At 53.4% G+C, this 21,439-nt stretch overlaps 5 protein-coding genes across 5 annotated transcripts; 2 read left to right on the top strand and 3 right to left on the bottom strand.

Moving 5' to 3' along the window:
- Nucleotides 1-825: 825 nt before the first annotated feature.
- Nucleotides 826-3,207, bottom strand: NCS54_00601000 (Patatin-like phospholipase domain-containing protein; the record flags this gene model as incomplete). Its single annotated transcript, XM_053151487.1, has 2 exons — nt 826-2,168; nt 2,217-3,207. The coding sequence occupies 2 exons, from the start codon at nt 3,205-3,207 to the stop codon at nt 826-828; spliced, it is 2,334 nt and encodes a 777-aa protein (XP_053007462.1).
- An 832-nt stretch (nt 3,208-4,039) lies between these two features.
- On the bottom strand, nt 4,040-4,902 carry NCS54_00600900 (Small COPII coat GTPase SAR1; the record flags this gene model as incomplete). Its single annotated transcript, XM_053151486.1, has 5 exons — nt 4,040-4,380; nt 4,438-4,503; nt 4,566-4,605; nt 4,709-4,812; nt 4,884-4,902. 5 exons carry the CDS (start codon nt 4,900-4,902, stop codon nt 4,040-4,042), a joined length of 570 nt encoding a protein of 189 aa, XP_053007461.1.
- Nucleotides 4,903-5,845: 943 nt separating this feature from the next.
- NCS54_00600800 (Hypothetical protein) lies at nt 5,846-8,008 on the bottom strand (the record flags this gene model as incomplete). The annotated part of the gene is made up of 1 exon (XM_053151485.1): nt 5,846-8,008. The coding sequence occupies one exon, from the start codon at nt 8,006-8,008 to the stop codon at nt 5,846-5,848; it is 2,163 nt and encodes a 720-aa protein (XP_053007460.1).
- Nucleotides 8,009-16,826: 8,818 nt separating this feature from the next.
- Nucleotides 16,827-17,617, top strand: NCS54_00600700 (ATP synthase subunit delta, mitochondrial; the record flags this gene model as incomplete). Its single annotated transcript, XM_053151484.1, has 5 exons — nt 16,827-16,928; nt 16,990-17,019; nt 17,132-17,285; nt 17,351-17,529; nt 17,585-17,617. 5 exons carry the CDS (start codon nt 16,827-16,829, stop codon nt 17,615-17,617), a joined length of 498 nt encoding a protein of 165 aa, XP_053007459.1.
- A 1,012-nt stretch (nt 17,618-18,629) lies between these two features.
- Nucleotides 18,630-20,966, top strand: NCS54_00600600 (Hypothetical protein; the record flags this gene model as incomplete). The annotated part of the gene is made up of 1 exon (XM_053151483.1): nt 18,630-20,966. One exon carries the CDS (start codon nt 18,630-18,632, stop codon nt 20,964-20,966), a length of 2,337 nt encoding a protein of 778 aa, XP_053007458.1.
- Between the last annotated feature and the right edge of the window lie 473 nt (nt 20,967-21,439).

Raw genomic sequence — 21,439 nt, 5'->3', positions numbered from 1 at the left:
CACTCGACGAAGGAGCTTTGTAACGGGTGAAGAAGACAGCAAGACCAGACAGGATTCGTTCCTTCTCTTCCGTATGCCCAGGAAAGATGGAATCTACCGGCCAAATGTCGTGTCGCGTGTTGAGCTGGCCGACAATGCGGATTTCCGTAAAGTTATCAAAAGAATGGATGTCGAGGCGAGTGTGTCAAGCTGTCCTCAAAATGTTACGGCCACGCAGCGCATTTCCACTCCAGGCGGGACCGGGGACTTCCACTGGGCCTGGGAGGGTCTTGCAAGGTGCGGGCGGACGCCGGTGGTCGGATTATCTGTCACTCCCCACTTGCCGCTTGGGCTGGAACAAGCACAAGGAACACTCCAGCTGGTACCTTCCGTGAATACGCGCCACCGTGTTCACAGCCTCACTCTCTCTCACTCTTTCCATTTCAATTTTAGAAGCGCAGCCATCTCACCTCTTTTTAGCGTGGTCAGCCCTGTAGCTTACCTATGCCTTTGTCTAGCCTATTCGCCTCCATTTTTCACACTCGTGATAACCAAGTCTAACTTTGCAACAGAAACCTTGTCCCTTTTCACCTTCAAAACCTCCAGCTTTTCAATTATAAAACTAATGATTCATTGACAAGGAAACTCTTTCTCGCTACATGTGAATATGACCTAAAGCACAGTCTCTCTAGTCCTACAGTACAGATCCCGATTCCCTATTGCATGGGGCAGTTCTTTGTTCCAATGCTACATCCTCCCAACGCCAAACCATGACCAAAGCAAAGCAACCATCACACGCTACGCTATGACATTCTGCCCTCCTCCTGCTTCACATCTATTCGCTGCTTACTCACTGGCGTCTCCGTGACTTGAATCGCTCTTCTCCCTCGGCTCCTCGTAAAACGTGTCCTCGTCGAGGGTTGTCATGCCAAGCCCAAGCCCGCTGAGGTCTTCCGCATCCGTCTCCTCCTCTGTCGTTGCTCCAGTGCCCATCTCCTCGGCAAGGATGCTTCTAAGATCCTCCTCGCTGAGTATGGTCTGGATGCTTCCCCTACGCACCCACGGGCGGGAGTCTCGGCGACCTTGTTCAATCAATCTCTCAACCATGAGACGGTTTGCAATAAACTTGAGCTTTGGGAATGCGCTCTGCTTGCCCTCGTGAATCATCCGTGAAAGGCGTGGTGCATCAGGATCCGTCAGGATATGCCAAAAGTCTGAAATTCTAGACTTGGGCCAGATAGTGATGGTCCCACTGAACTCCTGCAACCACAGCTGGCTCCAGTCTTGGCCAAGAGGCCGTGGCAGCAGCTCAGCGTGACGGATAAACTTGAGCCACTTGTTCATGTCCAACTTGAGGTAATGCTCAAACGCCGACATGAGATATCCGCCTCGCCATCCACGTCCCTTACGGTGCGTTACTGGATGACCAACCGAGCCTCGCGAGGAGAAGAAGAACAGGTTGATGTGCGGGTTAACTTGACTGACAATGGTGAAGTTGACATTGAAATGTGTGTTCAGCGCCTTGATGGGAATGTCTGTCCGCAGACTACCGTCCTTCCACTTGTGGCCGAACGAGTATGGCTCCAATGTCCCGTCCCGAGTCTTCATCATGAGGACAACCGGGTTCAGAATGCCAGGGACTGCAGCCGATGCCAAAACGGCCGACCAGATGACACAGTCGGGACTTGTGAGGTAGTTGCAGAGGATAGTAGGCGAGTGAGGATCAGCTGGCACACAGGTCACGTTGAGGATGCGACCTGTCCGCTCATATGCCTCTCGGAATGTCATTGAACCTCGCGTCCACCAGCCGCATCGTTGAGCCCAGTCAACCGAGTCGAACCGGGCTCCTGTCTTCCACCATCGCGGAAGCCAAACAGTGAAGGGCTCACGGCAAGCGTTGATGCGCTCCGAGAGTGCTGGCACAAGTAGTTCATTAAGCTCCTCGTTTGTGCGGGTGGCCACCAGGGCCGCAATCAATGCTCCGCCGCTGGTGCCGGTGATGACATCTGGGAGGAGATCTGCATCCAGAAGGGCCCTGACAACTCCAATGTGATAGTAGGCAAAGGCTGCGCCTCCTGACAAGCAAAGCGCTGTTCTTCCATAGTTGGCGTAGACGTGCTTGAAAAGAACCCGCTTCTGCTCCATCTCTAGCTGCTTGGTGCTAGCAAGGAACTTGATGCTCTTTTGTTCTGCTCTTGGTTAGTCGTAATTCCACAGGTAGAATATGAAACCCTCACCTTCGTCGAGAAAGTTCTGCACCAAATTCTTCGTCCCAAAGTACGTCTGGCTGTATAACCTCGAGTTCTCCACTCCAACAAAGTTGTTCTTGACGCAGGCCTCGATCAGAGTCTTCAGATCGTCTACGGCTTTGCCTCCATCGCTCGGTTCATCCTTCTCTTCTTGCTCTTCTGCTCGGAGTCTTGTCTTCCTCATCTGCTCCCACACCTTGCGAACCGTCTTGGAGTCGTAGTATGCGAAATCATTCTCCTCCTTCCAGGTTTGCCGGCCCAGGTAAGTGTCGAGCTCCTTCGCGGCGGTAACCCAATCTTCATAGTGAACGGTGTTTCGCAGGTTCCGTCGAAGGCTTTCTCGCTTTCCACGCCAAGTGAAAAAGTGCTCATACACCCAAATGTACAATCTCGTCGAGAGATACGCAATCGCGAGGCCGGTCAACCACGCAAACACAAAGAAGAGCAGTGGCCATTTCGATACTTGGTATAGGTATCCTTCGCGGGTCTCGTCCTTGGTCCGTGTTCCCAGCAGGCCCTCAACGGCTCCCTTGCCGTTGCGGCGCTTTCTCTTGTGTCGCTTAGATCCGCGTCGATGGCGATAAACTCTGGGGTTCACAGGGGCCCAATCGTTCTGCGCCGTGATAAACGTCCCTTGGCTCGGGTGTCCCTGACTCGGCGACGATAGCACGGGAAGATCGCCGGACGCGGCGCCTGCAGCGGCTGCAACGGCTGCCACATCATCGGCAAGGCCGCCCTCAGCCTGCGACGGTCTCTTGGTTAAGCTGAACGAGCTGGGACTGCGTGGCGATCGGGCACCCGCATCTTCGGACGGGCTCTGGAGCGGATCCGGGGCTTGTAGCGCCTTTTCAAAGGCTTCGAGATCTTGCGCGTCGACGAATTCAGTGTCGACGTCTGGTAGATGGGAGGGGTCGAAGGACTCGGGTGGAAAGCCGTAGACGGGATCGCGAGGAAGCAAAGAGGCATACGGCGGCGACATGACGGATGGGTTTGGCAATCCCTAACCCATCGCTGGTAATAAAAATTTTAGGAGAGATTGCAACAGATCAGATTGGCATGGACGAGGCGAAAAAAGGGAGTAGAAATGCGCTTTATCACGGCCTGTCTGTTGGGTAAAGTACCTCGTGAATAGACAACGTGAGGAAATGACATCAGTAGGTCTCGTCCGGAGCTGGTCAGCCTGAGCTACCTCTGTACTTTACCCCAACGAAATCCACAGCCAATGGCAACCCGGCCTTGTAAGTTGCCATTCGGGGGTCCATCCTTATCCATACCAGTTCGCCCTTGGCGAGCCGAGGTCATGGCTCTCCCAACTAAAGAACACCCGGTCTGGCATCAGGAGAGAGTGAGAGAGTGATGGAAAACAGCAGATGCCAGTGAGGCACAGAGACGCTCTACGCACCCAAGCATCCTCTAGTTACGCCTCTCAGCTCCATTCACAAAACGGTGCACGTCATCATGTCTCCCCACCTACAAATATCGGCGTTCATGAGCATCGTGGATCCCCGTCGCCTCCCCTTGCTGCACCCTTGCCCCGACGCCACCAGGGGTCGGGGATTATTTTTCCTATTTTTCCATCATCAGGGGTATTTCCCAACGACACAACTCGGTTGATAAGGTTGTGTACCTAGTATATAGCAAGATGTTGTAGTAGAATTGCACGACCAAGGTTCGCCTAAAGGAGAATTCTGAATCTCATAAACAGTGGATAGTCACAGGTCCTCCTCTGCTCTTCCCCCCGAACACTCGACATCTGGTATACCTCTGTAGATCTCTCCCTCCTACTCCCGATCTCTTCTCTCATTCTCCCCTTACACGTACTGCGACAGCCAGCGTATACCGTCACCGTAGCCTTGTCGCATCACCACGGAGCACATGAACAGCTCGATCGGTCGGATACCCTCCAGCTGAACCTTGCCCTTGCCGGTTGTCTGGTAGAGTCCAAGCTGGTGTCGCATCTCGTCCTCAGAGACGGCATCGGGGTGGTCGATCTTGTTTCCGAGGATGACAAAGGGGACCTTGGAAAGCTCCTCCATAGAGAGGAGGGCATCGAGCTCGGCCTTGGCCTCGGGGAATCGCTCGTGGTCCTTGGCGTCGACGAGGAAGACGACACCGTTGACCTCAGGGAAGTAGTCTCTCCAGATACGGCGGGCTATCACGACAACCATTAGTCATTTACAGTCGCGGACTGAGGCCAAGCATCACTTACCCTGCTGGTGACCGCCCAGATCGAACGTGGTAAATCGAACGTTGCCGATAGCGAGCTCCTCGGATGCTACGGCGAGTTAGTACAACATATTTCACAGCGATAAAGCACGAGGCCTGGATAGAACGTACTGGGGTGAAGAGTGGGCTGAAGAATGGCAACACGGTCGTTCTGTGCATCTATCGTCAGTACTAATGCTCCTCCAAATCTGCCATTGCCGTCGGTGTGAATCAGGGCGGCCCATGATCCATCCAGCAGACAAATCTCGACGCACCTTCAGCATGTGGAGAAGAGTGGTCTTTCCGGCATTGTCGAGACCCAAGAACAGGAGCTTCGCGTGCTTGTTAAGAAGTCCAAGTGAGGACAGCACATCGTAGACTATCCGCAGCACGTGTCAGCCCATCCAAATCCGAATCGCTTGCAGGCGGCGCATCGAGGCGAGCACATACACCAGTTGACAATCCACATGATGCAGATGTATTAGATAGTCGTATTAAATCAAAGGTAAAGTTGATGGATTATATTCGGCCGCTTGGGGGATATTCGTCGTGGAGGCTGGCGTCGTTGAATGCGAACTGGGTGGATTATGAGGAAGGCGTTCATAGGATTGTCAAAAGCTGGCAAGAAAGGGTGACGCTGTTTTGGCCTGATTTCTCAGGCATCCATGGTCGCATGTCACGCTGTCCTTCGGAACACGCGAGGGAAGGCATCGGAAGACAGACAACAAAGAGATCACGTAGCACATCCATTACGAGTCTTTATTTTCGGCTTCTTTGTTGTCGTTCGATTTATTTCATCACACTTGCATGAACTAGATCATTCTCCCCTACACAACCAGCCTTGACCTGTCAACATCTACATCTTGCCACTTCCGATACTCGGCCATCTCACCGGAATTTCAACTCTACACCTCACACCAGCAAATGTGCATGCAGAAGAACTGCGTCGAAGAATTCAGATGCATTTCTTACAAATCAGGCATGTCAAGTTTCATCACAGTCAAACAGAAATAGTTGAAAGGTGTATCATAGTCGTTATTGATATCCTGTAGATGCATATCATCATAGCCTCTCATCCAACGCCGAGCAGGTGACCCATATTCCCAATGTGCTGTATCGGGTATCCAGATAGTTTAAACAAAAGGCTCCTCTCCGCCGATAGCGAGCGTTGTCCGGCCGCTTTGAACAATGATAAAAAAGATGTAAAAGATATATACAGGAAACCTTTGTATCGGGCATCCATAAGTCCCAGTAGATACAAGTGGCCCAGTCCCGGGGACCTGGCCTAGGAAGGGAAAAAGAAAACGTCGTCAAGTTAAATCGTAGGTATATCGTGCATGACCGTCTTTGGTCATGCCAATCTTGCATCTAGGCAATGCATAATTGGTCTTCATGCAACACGGCAAGTGTGCTTAGACAGAGATGACATAGTGGCCCTGGTCTTTCTTGCCGGCCATCAAGAGGCCGAGTTCTCGCATGCGTTCCGTGCCACGACCGGGGACAGGTTTCCGCTCAGGGATCTGGCCTCGTCGTGCACGGTTGCAGTACTTCTGATGGAACTTCTCCTTGCGTCGCTGGCGCTTGCTCTCCAGGCCCTTGACGATGTCGATGGCCCCGCGAACGTGGACGTCGCTGTCGTGCATGATCTTTTGTCGGGCTTGCTTGCGCTGCAGGCACATAGCACCGGCACGTGGAAGGGACTTGGTCTGGGTGAGACCAGGGCGGCCGGCGAGGTTGAACTTGACCTGACCACAACGAGGGGATCCAAGGGGTGTGGTTATGGGCTTTCGGGCAGGAGCTGGCGACTTTGCCTTGCGGGGCGAGTGTCGGTCGAACAAGGGCTTGGGCGAACGTCCTCTGGCCTTGGGAGGAGGAGAGAGGTGGCGCTTAGGGGCAGGCGAGCGGAATCTTTTGGGTGAAGCATGCTCACTCTTCCGTCGGCGGCGGTCGCGCTCATGATGCAAGTCCTCCATCTTCCCATGAAGAAAGTCTTCCTCATCGCTTGAATGGTGAACAGGGTTGAAAATTTCTCCATCACCCTCGTCTTCGGACTCGGAGGCAGGGAAGCTAGGGTCAATATCCTGAGGAATGAGACGGAGCTTCTCGGTCCTTCGAGCTGCTAGGCACGAAAGATACGCTTCTTCGAGAGGTCTGTCCTCATCCAGGGTACCGCAGACGAAGTCAGTGCTGTCAGGAAGATCAGGAGCCTCATCGCGCTGCTTAGGGCGTCTTGGCTTCTCCCGGCGAATGGTCCGCTGCTGGCTGCTCAGGGTCGTGATGGACGAGTCCGACTTTCGCTCGTGGAGGGATGGGCGGCGGATCTGAGGAGTACCGGAGCTGATGTGAACCACTGTCTTGGCACTAGGAGTCCAGAGAGCCATGTCATCGTCTTCGTCCTCCTCTTCAGAATCAGCGAAGCCAGTCTCCTCGTCCGTGTGATAACCATCAGAGTCCTCGTCCTCATCTTCATCCTCGTCATCCTCAACGTCGACGTCGAGCTCATCCTCATTATCATCGTCATCGTCATCGTCTTCATCGTCCTCATCATTGTCAAAGGCTGCATCCTCGTCGTCGTTGTCCAGCTCCTCCTCTTCCTCTAGGGCCTCCTCTTCGGCCTCAGTGGCGAGGCGACGGATATGGTTCTCCTTAGTAAGGGTATCGTTGATGGTAAGCTTAGCTCCCGTGGCATCGCTCTCACGACGAATCCAGTCGTCTTCACGAGTTGTGCCCCTGGCAAACTCGTGGAACTGGGAGCCATCCGTAGCCAGATCGGACGAGTTAGCACGGAGAAACTTGGGCCGTGACATAGAGTGTCTGCGAGGAGTTGTCGGTTGAGGTGCAGCCGGGACAGCAAATGTCAACGTCGAGCTTCGTCTAGGAGTGGATGGAGACTCGGCTTTGGGTGTGCGATCAGCTCGGCTGGCATGGATGTCAATGTTTTTTGGGGGAGTGTTCTGAGTTGAGGCAGGTCGAGCCGGGCAGGCAAACTTGATACAGGGTCGCCGGGGAGCTTCCTGAGCAGAAGGTGTCTTGACCATGGGCTGAGCCCGGGGTGTCTGGTCTTGAGCAGCAGGCTTACCTCCGCACGCGAACTGGATGCTTCGCTTGCGAGGTGCCTCCTCAGCCCTGGCTTGCAGCCTGACAGCAGCACCAAGCAGGGAGACCTGCTTCGGGTCTGCAACCCGTTCGTCGTTGAAGCGGAGCATGGTCATCTCGGGGAGAGGAGGGCTCGGGGTGCTGGGCCGCGAAGGGCTCGTAAAACCCGTGTCGCTCGTCAGGTCAGCGGTCGAGGCGAGGCTGGTAGTGCTAGCAAGGGAACGCCGCCGTTGGTTGCTGGTCAGGGCGGGCCGTTGAAGGTCGTGAGTTTGAGTTTGGTACAAATCGTCATCCGAGTTTCCCATGATGGCCTTGGTCAACAGAGACGTCTTGTCGTTGGAGGGTCGAATGGCGGTTCGCTGAAAGTTGCTTGAAGCAAGTGGTTGCTTCTTGAAGTTTAGCTCGGGAGGTTCGTCGGCTTCTTCGAAGTCTTCTGAGCCGTGAGCCACCCAAGGCGTGTCTGGGTTGTTGGTGGTCATGTTGGGGCTAGGAAGGGGCTTCGGAATATTATCTGATCTGAGAGCAGGGATCAAGGCTTCAAAAGTATGAGCTGTCAATGCTGCAGATTCAGAGATCGAGCTTGTCGGCAAGGAACCGGCAAGGCAGTTCGAAGCGGGAGGCGTGTGAGAGTTGAAAGGTAGCTGGGCGAGATGTGTGGTGGTTGTGAGGCGTCAGGCGGAGCTGAAGCTGCAAGACGTTGCTGGTGGATTATCGCGAGAGCGAAGAACAACGTCCAGTGGTGTAGTAATACGCGTGTCCCAGAGGACCGAGGTGCTATAACAGAATGACGGACATGGTCAACTGGTATGAGGCTCGGTAATAATTGATGGGATGTTCCTGGGGAGGTAGAACCGCCTCAGAGTAGGCCAGATGGGTCGATGGCAAGAAGCAAGATGCAGGGCCGGCCCGGACTTTTGAGAGCTGGAAGGAGTAGTAGAAGCGCGGCTTTCTCGAATCGCAGGATCCCCGTCTCAAAGAGTGGCGCCTATGCTAATGCTGCTTTGCTGGTGGTGGGTTCGCTGTGGGTGTGCTTGTTACTGCGCGTGGGTGGGCGTGGGAGCTGCAGGTGCAGATGACGTCCCTTCAAGGCACGAGTGCAAAACAAAGTCTAAGACAAAGACGGACAGGGACCGGGTAGGGACGATTGCCCGAGCGTAGTGTGTGTTGAAGAGGTGCAGGAGAGTAAACAAAAAAGTGCGGGAGAAGAAAGAGGGATATATCACTCGGCAGTTGGTGAATTGAGGTGGTGGTGGTGTCGTCGATTTAATAAGCCCTCGGGAACGCTTGCAAAGCGGCGGGAAAGAACGAGAAAAAAAAAACAGTAGCCGATGGCAGGTACGACTTGGAAAGGTACGGAAGGAAGGGGGGTGTCCCCTAAATTAGAGGACGACGGTAAATGGGTGCCGTGCAAGGAGCGGGTAAAAACTGGAGCTGAAGATGGGATGGAGGGGACAAAAGGGAAAAAATAGGGACATGTGCCTTGTCGCTGTCCGTGTCAATGAAATTTTGCTGGCACGGGCTTGGCCAAAGGTTTCTCTCGGCTGGTTACATCCCACAGGGCGGGCGCCAGGTGAGGGTTCAGGGCAGGGCTTTCACTTGGTGTGGGTGGGACGAGCCCACTGAAGCTCAGTGGAAAGACTTGGTGGCCAGGCCAGCGCTTGAACCTTTAGGGGGTTGTTTTTTGCGCCCTTTTTCTCCTGGGGCTGGCTTCAACGCCTAGATCGATCCATGGGGGGCCACGGGCTAACAATGGTTCGCTGCCCTTGCCCTGCTGCTTTTCCCTGTCTGTCAAGCTTGTCTCGTCCCGCTATTATTGCTCCGAGTCTTCGTTTCCGCTTTTTCGCCAGATAGAAAAAAAAAAAAAAAAGAAGGAGACCTATTGGATCCCTTCCGACTCCAAATTTACGGTGCGTCTTACATCTGGGCATTCCGAGGCCAAATTTCGGCTACATAAGGAACCCAGACCTTCACCCAGTGAAACATTCAGGGTGCTCACACAGTACCGGGTTCTGGAAGGATCAACCAGTCAGGGTCTTCCCAATTGACCAGTGGCGCCTGTCAGAGATGGCCAAACAATGTCCACGTGCGGGCGCCGAACACGATCCTCGCACTGTCTGTCCACCAAAAAGATCCACGACTCGTAACCGGATTGGCCGTGCGAATATCTCACCCCGAGCTAAAGCGCACTGCCCTCCACCCAAGCCTTGCTCATCAGCAACCTGTATTCATGATCTCCGTCATCATCTTTCCAGAAGCAAGCCGCCACAAGAAATCGCCGCCGTTGATTCACAACCCGCACTTGGCCGCTCCACCAATCCCTGTTCTCAAGGCTTCTGGCCAGTTGGAAGCACGCTGGGGCGTGCTAGGGAGCAACAGTCACTCCTTACGAGGCGGTGTAATCTTGGACGAACGCTCGCTCTGCAACTTGCCTACTGCTGACGACTTCGAACCGGTACGTGCGACTCGCTGAGTCGTACTTGTTGATCCTCGCGGTCAGTGACTGACAATCAGTCACTTTCCCGTCACCCCAGCCACGACACGACACGACGCGAGTGATTGACATGGCTCGACAGCCATTATGCCTGTTTCACGTTTAGACACCCCGCGCCAGGGGCTTTCTTGATGCGAGAAGGGATGGCTGCGCCCAGGGTGCTCGCTGATCTTTTGTGTTGCAGATTGTCACCGGCAAGTACCCGGTCATCAAATGCACAGAACTCGCAAAGCCTCGTCTTGGTTTCTAGTGCCACAATGCACAATGGCAACAGAGCTTGGACGCACAAGTTCTCCTTCATCATTGCTCTTTGTCAGCTCAGCTCAGTCGTCGTGCGCCTCATATTTGTTCTTGTACGCTCTACTCTCGGCTGCGTCCGAGCCGTGGGGGTTGCTCCAGAATATCGCCTCGAAAATAACGAAAACAGTCCGTCTACCAATTCCAGAGCAGCTTCTCCACTGCCGCTTGTCCGCCCTGACAAGTGGTCGCTCTGCTCTGCTGGCGCCTTTTCCGCTCGTGCCATGCTGCCGTCTCCGTCTACGATTGACCCTTGAGGCCGAACTACCCAGCTTGGCATAGCCTCGCACTCAGGGACGCACTCGAATAAGCGTTTGCGGCGACCCTTCTGGTGCGCTGCTGTTGGCTTGCATCAATCGCGCCTCTGGATACCTGCCACAGGTGCTGCCATTGGCATTTCGCTTCATTTCCCCTCTTCTCGTCCAGACTCCGAAACCCCGTGAGCTCCCACGGCTGGCCCACTTTGCAGAAACGCATGCAACTCAGACCACAGAACTCGCGCGCCATGACGACAGTGACTGGCATTGGCGCATCTTGGTAGCTTGACCCTTCCGCGTGCCCGCAACATGCATGGATGGGGTCATGGTTCAGTCTTGGGCTGACGATATCACCGTGGGATGGTTTCCCAAGATTGGTGCCCCGGATCCTGAAAACTGACAGGCGGGATAACTCGATAAGTCTGGCCTCCAACTACAAGTTACATATCAACAAGTCGGGTGCATTTCGGCGCTGCAGCTGCTGGCATTCACGTCCGTCAACCAAGCTGTCAGGATGTTTAGCCTGAATCATGCTCGTGATTGTGCAGTTGATTGCGCAGTTGATTCCGTGACGATCACGGCAGCTGTGAAGGATCCAATATCCCGAGCCGTTACTGATCGTCAAATACCTCGGTCTCTTCCCGTGTGGTGTCGTGTCGAGGCATCAAGAGGCGGTGCGACACCCCTTGAGCAGCAGGACGTAACCACGGCGGCCTCCGCTTTCTCAGGAATGGACGTGTCTGATGTGATATCAATTCTCACGCCTCAGCTTCGTCCCCCTATTGCTGGAATCTGCTGGTGTTGCTCGTCACGTTGGCCCGTCCACCTGGGCGCTAACCCCCGCGTTGAAGCCAAACCCCGCATCCATCTCCAGGTGCGGTGATGCGGTGCGGTATCAGCGCGTAGATGGAAATTCGTTGCTTGCTTGCTTGCTCTCAAGCTTGCGCCGCTTTGTGTGGTGGCATCCGAAAGCCTCTCCGCGTTCTGGCCCACGACGCCTCCTGCAGCCCAAATAGCTTGTTCAAACCTGCCTTGGTTGAATAATAGGCTATATCAGTGGCCGTCCACTATAATTCATCAGCGATACACCCACTCTCGGCGATACACTCTCACGTCGCGAGATTCCGGCGGTGAAGTCGGCTTTCACAGGCCTTTGGAGTCCAGCTCGGTTTTCGTGACAGATCAAACTGGAGCTACAGAGGATACGACAATCAGCATCATTCACGGCTTCAATGAACCAATCCCAAATCACGAGCCGCCCAGCATACCAGTGGAGAGCCACCTCGACAGGCATGCGGTTATGCTTATGCGGACGCTGCAGGTAATACTCCAAAGTTTACCAACAAGTCTTAAAAGTGAAACCTGGATATTAATGGTCGACTACGAGCCGCAAACTCAATTGTCAGGACGCAGTCATAGCAGCACGGTTTCGACAAGAATGCAGGTACGTCCTCATATCTCTAAGCTGGATGCAGCGTGAGTATAACCTCACACGCAGAATGCTGCTTGGCCCGCATGCTTCTGCTCCGTCTCGCTGCGTCTACACTACAACGTAGGCCCCGGTCTCGGCCGGATATGAAGACTGGGCCGACAGATGGAACCATTTCCTCCTCATTACCGACGCCGGCAGGACAAGAGTCGTGCGCAGTAAAACGCGTGGTTTTTTTGCAATGGGGGTGTGGGTTCTTCGCTGCATGGTGGTTGTCGCTGTGTAACATGGAGCCCTCCATGTTGTCGTTCCCGTCCTCCTAGCCGGTTCCCTTGATCCAGCAAATGAGCCGCCAACAAGTTCCGGAGCTGGGACCTTGTCGCTGAAAGCCACAGAAGCAAGCAGGGAGAAGGGGACAAGCGTCCTGTGACCTGCAGACATGCTATGACGGGGCCGGTGCCAAAGAAGCAAAGCGAGGGCCCCCAATGTTACACACTTGTCAACTGTGTTCAAGTTGCTGTCGATCAGAGACGTTACAAGTCCTTTCAGATCTTTGCCAAGAGATTCTAATGTCCGAGAACTGGTTACAGTCTCGAAAGGGCAAATATCCAACAGCGGGAAGTCTCCTGCGTAACCGTCGTTTCTGTCTCCCGTGCCGTGTTCCCCTGGCCTCGTTGCTTCGTACAGTAGCGGTTTGTGGGTTATCGCCCTGAAAATTTGCTCTGGACCAGGCTTTTTCTAGACTGGAGGGAGTTTGGTTGGAGCAAGCCGCCCGCCTCCAGCTTCCGTTGAGGATTTTGTTTTTGTGCTCCGCTAGCGGCATGATACGTCTTTACGTAGCTTACAAGCAAGCAATGGGGGCACGGTTTTGAATTTGACCAAAAGCCAATTGCTGTGTTTGTTGACCGAGAATGGAACAAGCCACGGTCCGACCGCACGCGGAGCTTTGGCCATGCTGGCATCCAGTTTCTCAATTACTGGGCTATCGAGAATGAAGTTTGTCGAGAGGCGCAATTCGAGATTCGCATGGACCGGGCCTTGATCTCGCCGTCTTGAGAGCTGTGTTGATCTCCCTGCCGCCATGGCTGAAACTGGTGATGCAATTCATTGCTCAGAGGGACTTGGCAGGGGCATGGCCGGAAACATTGATACTACGGCTTTGATCTCATAGCGGTGAGTCCAACCTTGAGCGGGTGAGCATGCCGTGGGCGTACTCGTAAGCCGAGGGCTACATTACATTACACACGGGGGCTGAGGCAGATGGATGGTGACGACATTGGAGGGATTGAGCCACTTGGAGCTGATGTGGCAAGGGTTGTTTCTGTGGCGATGCCAAACCATCCTGGAACTCTCGGGGCCCGATTCCGGATCTTTGCGGATCTTTGAAGGTCCGAATGTCCACGAGCAATGGATGTCATCCATGCCCGATGAAAACATCATTGCTTGTTTAGGTACTTGGGCAACTCCCATCTGCGGCTCGTTTCCTCGGGCACCGAGCAAAAGATGTCATACCAAGCGCTCCGCCTCAACTCGCATATGATCGGCACCTCTTGGCTGGACACTGCGTGTACGCAGTATATCCAACTTGTTCCCAGGGATACCAGTGCCGACTTGCCACTGCGAGACGAGGATTGCTGGCAGTCCCCGAGACTCCGAGCTCAGACGTCAGGATTCGGACCGGCTGGGGAAGAATGCTCATGAGGGGAATTCGGAATCTCGCTGTTATTACCTAGGTTATTGGGAAGTTCTAGAGGGTGCTCCCGGCTGGTTGGTGCCGGGGTACAGGGTAAGCTACTCTTGAGGCTATGACATCGACACCAAGTCATACGACACAAGTTGATGGGGCGTTTGCTACGCTTCGGATTCGTTGGGGCTTGAGGGTTGGACATGGGTGTCCGTGGGGTAGCCATGCGCATTCTCTTGAACATCCGAGGTATTGTTTGGTATGGGGCAGGGGAGGAGTGTTGAGTGATGGCCTGGAGTGATGACAGCACAGATTCATGTCGGTAGAGTACTCAGCAAAGGGTATCGTGTGTACGGGCCTTGAAGTAGTGTCTCTGATAAGAGATTGGTTATCATGTTATTCGTCAACATCCGTAACACCCGAGCCACCAGCCATTGAGTCGCTGAAGTGGGAAGTTATCCCTAAGTTCGAGATGAACTGCCATTCCCTCGCCCAATGCCTCCGAGAAACTTGAGCCAAGCACTAGAAGCTAGCGGGCCCTGATGCAATGAGAATAGTGAATCCCTCTATTCGGATAAACAGTCAAGCTACAGAGTTAACCTCACACATGGCTTGTTTGAGCTCGGGGCAATCCGCTTCAGTCAACCCCCTATCCCGCGAGGACACCACACCATTCACTCATCCCATAGCATACGTTAATTCTAATATTGAAAGTTTCCACATAAGTCCGCCGAATGTGACTATTAGGGGTCTTATCTGCTCGCCATGCAACCAAGGTCACGTTCATCAACACTGCCGAGTGCATTCTCCTTCCCACTGTAACATAGTAACATCGTCCAAGAAAAGATAAGAGAAAGAAACCAAGCATAGATGGTAGTATGTGAGAGATAAACCTCATATGTAATGCTGATGTTGGTACCGGAGAGTTCTTGTCCTGAAGCAACCCCTGAGCCCCTGGATGAGAACAGGAGTCGAAATCCAACTTCCTCATGTCCCAGTAGAATACTCCCCAAGATCCACACCTGTTCAAAGTTAAGGAAACACAGAGGTTTTAGGGGGTATAGAAAAAAGGCCATGAGGTAGATACGTGAACAGCCAAGCACACAACAGGAGTGAGCCCCTGAGAGCGACACTGAAACACCGAAACATGACGATCAAGGGATTAAACATGTATTCATGGAAACCGCAGAGAAATGACCAACAAAGTAGAAGGACATGTGGACGAAGCAAACGGCGAATAACCTAGTCACAGTCAAGGTATCGTGCTCAGTGCCCTATAACATCACAAGCTTCGACAAGCTTCAATACCGCATGACAATGCCGAAACGATCACCGTCGCGTAATGTACTATACACCCCAAATTAATGGGGCCAAACCTCATAATCCTCGTGCTAGAGGCGTACGAGCAAGGGTTTCGAGGATCGGGCGCAAAAGGAGGATGAGGGCGTCGCCAACACGGGCGGCACATACGAACACTAACCACCATTGAATGCCACAGCTCTTCCCACACATCTTGGTCCCCTTGAAATATTTTTGCGATCAGCGCGAAAAATGAACACATAGCAAAAGGAGCACGAGAATAGTGTACACAGGCAGCATGGAGTTCCCCCCCGAGGCTTTCCTCCATGGTTTGAAAGGTAGAGGTACCGCAGGTCGAGAAAGACAGGTAAGTACAGTGTAATATTAATAGAGTACAATACAACAGGGCTACTAATCCAGTCAACTTTATTGGTATAGTGTTGCATCCAGTCAACCAGCTCCATTGCTCTCCCTGCTCTGTGCAGTATAAACGCACACAAATCTCGAGACACCCAAGACTAATGGGCAATCTCAGTTGGCAAAATTCTCACGGAACTCGTATTGTGTCGATATAACAGGGATATCTAGAGCTTCTTCCTGGAGATGACTGGTCATAGCCTAGAAATAGAAGGCTAGCTCCCACCGTGACGTAGAGTTGTGGTCACTCATCAAGCAACGTTTCCTGACCAGGGAGCATCCACCCATTGAGCGTAGTCTCAGACTTCGAGATTGCTGAGTTGTTCAGATCAGCGATATCTTAGTCGAAGCACGACTTTCCATACCACCTGCAACGTTGACGATGTTGATGTTGATTTATACGCTTTGCTGAGGTGGTGAGAAGTCGGCATTTCATGATACCAGTTCGACCAAAAGAATACCTCTGTACTTACTAGAATCGTTTCAACGTAGATTTAAAGTCTCAAAATTGATGTTTTAAGAGAAACAGCATCGCCTTACTCATCTAGGCCAGAACAGTTGCGCAGTACCACACGTGAATGGTGACCATATCAGGAGCTTACGAAGTCATCCACCATGGATAGTCAAAGAATGGTCTAAGAACTTTACCCTTGTAGGCATGAGCTCAACATCTTCCAAGTTCCTTCGACTTGAGCCGTCAGTCTTTACGAAGCCGTCTCGTCTGGGCTCGGTCTTGGCAGTAGAGGCAGCTTTCGGATAAAGGGATGTTGAAGACACACAACAAGGGTAGAGTTCTCACAAACCACGCGCGTTAGTGGCATGAGACTTGACCTGAGGCGAGATATACGAGCAAAAGTTTAAAGCAATACTGATTGTGGAGGTCAAGACATCAGCACCGATGCTTTACATCAGGGGGTCGTTTTCTACATGACAACCTGAGGTACCTAGTCGGCCTCTCTCCAGCAGCAAAAAAAGGCGCTCTGCTTGGAGCAAATAACAATGACTCAACAACCACAATCACATACAGCTTTTCTTTGGTACCAGGATCAGTCCTTCAGGCAAGCCGTTACAAGACCCGTCCACAGTAGACCTCACCGAGGCTTTCCTGGAATGTCTGATGTGGTGGTTCAGAAAACGGAAACCTCAAAGAAAATTTCACAGACTAAAATCGTCATCCAGCCCCTTCATGTCCCATGAAAATGCATCGGCAGTTGTTCTTTAGTTGTTGTCGGTAGTTGAAGAGGCTCAGGGGTGGGTCGGCGTTTGATCAGATAAACTGCGTCATGTGAGATACCACGTGACTTACCTCCTTCGGATTTTCCCGTTAGCCGAATCGCGAATTGCTGCTCCGGCAAAGATTCGTGCCAGCGGCCTCATTTGAGCTCACCCAAGCAAACAACCTCACCCACCAGCTCAGCCCATCATGAACTCCCTCCGCTTCGCCCGCGCGGCTCTCCGAGCTCGCCCTGCCGCCATCCGAGTTCCCCTCCAGCGAAGGACCTACGCCGAGGCCGTTCCCGACAAGGCAAGCGACTCAATCTCCGGCTACTGTTTTTACGACCCGGCCCGACTGACCGTCATCGCAGATCAAGCTGAGCCTTGCTCTCCCTCACCAGGTATGACTGCCGCGCGATACCCCGATCGAGATTGGACACGATGCGATGGAATTGGACCGTCCCGACGACGGCTCGTCGCCAATTGACGGATGGAGCTAATTGCCGCACGCAGGCCATCTACAAGTCCCAGGATGTCGTCCAGGTCAACATCCCCGCCGAGTCGGGTGAGATGGGTGTCCTCGCCAACCACGTTCCCTCCATTGAGCAGCTGAAGCCTGGTCTGGTTGAGGTTATCGAGGAGTCCGGCGGTGCCAAGCAGTTCTTCCGTACGTCGATGCCCCCGGGAATATACGGTTGACGAAGGGATAGTCGCTGATGGATTGCGTTACAGTTTCCGGTGGATTCGCTACCGTCCAGCCCAACTCGGTCCTGAGCATCAATGCCGTCGAGGGTTTCCCCCTTGAGGACTTCAGCGCTGATGCCGTCAGGGCTCAGATCGCCGAGGCCCAGAAGGTCGCCAGCGGAAGCGGAAGCGAGCAGGACATCGCCGAGGCCAAGATCGAGCTTGAGGTGCGTCTACGATGCCGGCATGTTGCCATTGACCCAATTGCTGACCATATGACAGGTTCTCGAGACCCTGGCCGCGCATGTGAAATAAATGTGTGTACAGCGTTTTGTGGTGACGGAGGCCCTTGTACATCAATATTCTACCCATTCCTAGCACGGAGCCGTGACAATTGATACCGGTCCTGGTTGTGCTACCTCCTCAATGCACTTTTATGTCTCCTTTTGTCTCTGTGAAACCTTCCTTCTCTAACATGAAATGCTGGGTATCAATGGCCTGCCTGAAGTGGTTGGCAATGACTTGGTTGGTGCGATGCCGGAGCTTCTTCCCCATCTGGCGCACGAGCCTTCCATCTCTCCGACTTTGATTCAACCTCCTAAAACAATGACCTCGAAACTTCTCCTACATGATGCCACGCAAGGCGACATTGGCGTGGCATTTACTTACATTTTACTATAGTCTTTAGGCCGTCGTCGTCTATCATTCCTTGGATCTGATGGCATCGTCATCTGCTGCCACCCCCAACCGGCTTTTGTCTTGGAGAAGTCGAATATCGACGCATACACAGAAATCCGAATGGATCCCTCCTGGAATCGTCGGCGACCGCATCCGCCAGCTCAGAAAGATCGTATCCCAGCAAGCCTCCGATGACGAAGCTTCGATCGCCGCTCAGCGAGAGCGTGAGAGCACGACGCTCGGGTAGGGACGCCGAGTAGACAGCGGCTTCGGGAAGCCAGCATCAAGGAACATCGTAATCGGAGAGGAGTCACCGAGCTTACCCCTGGAGAAGACGCACTTTGATATGAAGCCAAAGAGGACGTCCCAGACACCGAATGCCCCGGGTGACCCCAAAATTGGACACCGCATCTCAGAGCCAAATCTTGGAAGCATACGATCGAGTGTCTCTGCAGCTGAACTGAGAGCCGGCCGGAGTAGCCTTCAACGCAAGAAGTCGAGTATTGTAACCCGCAGATCTTCCCGGCGCCCTCTTACAGAAGAGCCCTGTTCAGCTGAGCCATCAGCTCTAACCAAAGCCTTCACGTCTCCTATCCCTTCGACATATGACTCAGCTACTGTGAGTTCCACAGAAAGACGGCGGGATGCAATGGACATCTTTGAACAGTACGGAATTTCTCGGCCTGGAGGTTGGCTTTCGGAAGAGGACTCGGGCACTGCAGAACCACCTGAAGACGGCAGGGTCAAGACCTTTCAGGTTTGCCATTCTTGTGGCGCGCCCCTATCCTCGCAACGATACTGCCTACACTGTGGCCATGACTCTTGCTTGAAGTGCACGGGGAATGCTCTCGATGAGGGTAGCGAGAGGGAGCATGGCCATTCCTTGGAGCAGGACCAGGAGCAACATACCACAGACCACTGTTCCAAGAAGTCAACACACGCTACTGTCGAGGCAGAACAGAGTCATGTTCATACGACTCAAGTTACAGTCCGTACAACACGTCTTCGAGAGGCCTCCAGATTTACCTCGGGACAAGAGACTCCTAGAACGCCCCATTGGGTTGAAAGGACGTCTCGTCGAAGGTTCAGGACAACTCAGAATGCCCCCAAGCCGACTCTGAAAAAGACGATTGCCGCACCAACGGCGATCTCGAGCTCCGTGAAGAACAATCCCTTCTATATGGCAGACATGGAAGCGAAAGCCCACGCCCCTGAGCCAACGACTACGCCAAGAACTGTCCAGGCAAAGCGGGCGACCAGGCTATCAGACTGTGTCCCGCATCGCCCAACGCTGAATTCATCGAGTGATAAAGACGCTGAGGAAAAATGTTCTGGCCCAGGGTGTCGAGCGACACACGCTGGTCACCATCCAGTTCGCCACAGCATCGAATGTGCAGCTCGTCGAAGTCTCAAGGGGCAAATCACCGAGGACGATGAACTAGAGGTGATCGACATGGATGAAGAGCAGGAGCCGCAACGACCAAAGAACTCTCCGCTTCACAGCGCTTTAGAGAAGAGGATTGACCAGCTGTATCACCATGCCGAGGATCTACATCACTCACAGCATATCATGGAACACCTAGCCGCTGGCACGAGGCAGCTTGAACGGTCTGCCGGTACTCAGCGAAGAAGGGCAGACAGGAAAGATGCGCTCTCCAGAATGACGGATCATGGCCTGGATGTTCCCAGTCGTTCCCCAGGAGATCATCAACTCGGTCAAGACGAAGTCACATCAGTAGGGGAGGAGGTAGTTGAGCATTCTCTGAGCACCGACGTCAAAGCTCCTGAAGTGGTCGAGGAGCACACACTGGCAGCTGACCCTGCCGTCGAGCGAGACTTAAGTCCCAGGTCCCATTTGCTTCTTGACGATGTTCGAACCAAGGTTGCTCATCTATTGAAGGCTCACTCCATCAGTCAGGATCGAGTCATCGGAGCAAAGAGTCGGCCTGTAGGACGACTACGCCGGTCTTTTCCCCTTACGCAGACGACAGCAAGTACGAAGCCGGTATCGCAAGCCAAACCCCTGCCACTTAGCCTCGGGGAGCAGGAGAAGGCCAGTAAGGCATGTGCATCGTGGGAACAGAAAATGGTCTCTCCCGCAAAGGAACAGAGTCTTGTTGCAGATACACATACGAGTGTACATGCAGCCCATACCGCTCTTTCTTCAAAAAGAGGGCCACGGCAAATACCTCCGCGTATTGAGGATCCTGAACAGGAGGCAGTGGAGTCGAATGGCATCTCGTCATGGAGAAAGCAACTACGAAAAGTGACAAAGTCCGAAGATGTCAACCGAGATAGGCAGTTGACTCCTCCAGTTGTGAAGTGGAGGCGTAGTCTCAGCAGAATCCGACGGACGCCAAATTCTGACGCGGAAAAGAAGGACAACTGTCTGTTCTGTTATCCAAGTCGGTCTCCATCGCCGAAACCAGGGGAGGGTGCAGCTCAACTGGCTGGTGAAGTCCAGTCGAGGGAAGCCCACGATGCTACACATGTCATTGCAGTTGAGTCATCGACTCCTCGGCTTAGAGTGATGGAAGTGGAACAGTCACTTGCTCGGAAAAGCGCCGAGGACTTGCTGGAGGAATCTCGTCACAGGACCCAGCAAGAGGTTGTTGCAACTCGGGAGATGAAGAGCACGAAGCACTGCAAGACGACGAGTCATTCATCGTACGAGGAGACCGAGACGGTGACAGAGATTCACAACCCGAAGCCGGTGATCCCATATAATCACGTTTGCGCGTGGCGAACACGATACATGGACCTCAGCACCGAGGTTGACCAACTCAAGTCTGAGGCGAGTTTTCGTGTGGTCGACCAGGCAACTGAGCAGCAGCGAGATCAGGGGGTTGATGCCGGTGTTGGCACATCTTTCTCGCACAAGTGCCCAGACATTGACATTGAGGGCCTCACGATTGTTATGCATATGAGAGGCAAGGATGACTTGGTGATCAACACCAAATTGAAGGATAGTGCGAGGCATGGGTAGGGTAGGAGGGCTGGTTCTGAGAGTTGATTAGGTTAGAAGAATATGGATTAACTAAACAATGTTTCCTCGATGTGTTGTCCAGGTTCAGCTACCTACCTATGATGAGATGGTGATGGCTTAGCCAATGCAGTACAGTTGTCATGATGCAACCATTCATCACAACGCTAGGTTCCCTTGAACAACCAAATCCATCTCGACACGAGACACGGCTTAACTAGATTCAACTGAACCATGCAGGTCAAGGCAGTTTATTGAGTCAAAGCCAAGTGTCCTCTGCCATCCCATTCCTGCACTGCGGTCCAACGTCAGCGGCACCCGTTCAACAGAGAGAAAGGGAAGAAGTTGTTGCCCTTCCGCTCATCCCCAACCAACAGGGACAATTCCATTCCCCGGCCGTCGGGCCCTACTGCAGCTTCTCGGTCGTCCCCATGCTTCGAAGGGGGGGGAGCGGGCCAAACCCAACGTCGCAGCGG

This window comes from Fusarium falciforme, chromosome 4 (genome assembly GCF_026873545.1).
Source record: "Fusarium falciforme chromosome 4, complete sequence".
Lineage (NCBI taxonomy): Eukaryota > Fungi > Ascomycota > Sordariomycetes > Hypocreales > Nectriaceae > Fusarium > Fusarium falciforme.
This window is presented reverse-complemented; position numbering and strand designations above follow the sequence as displayed.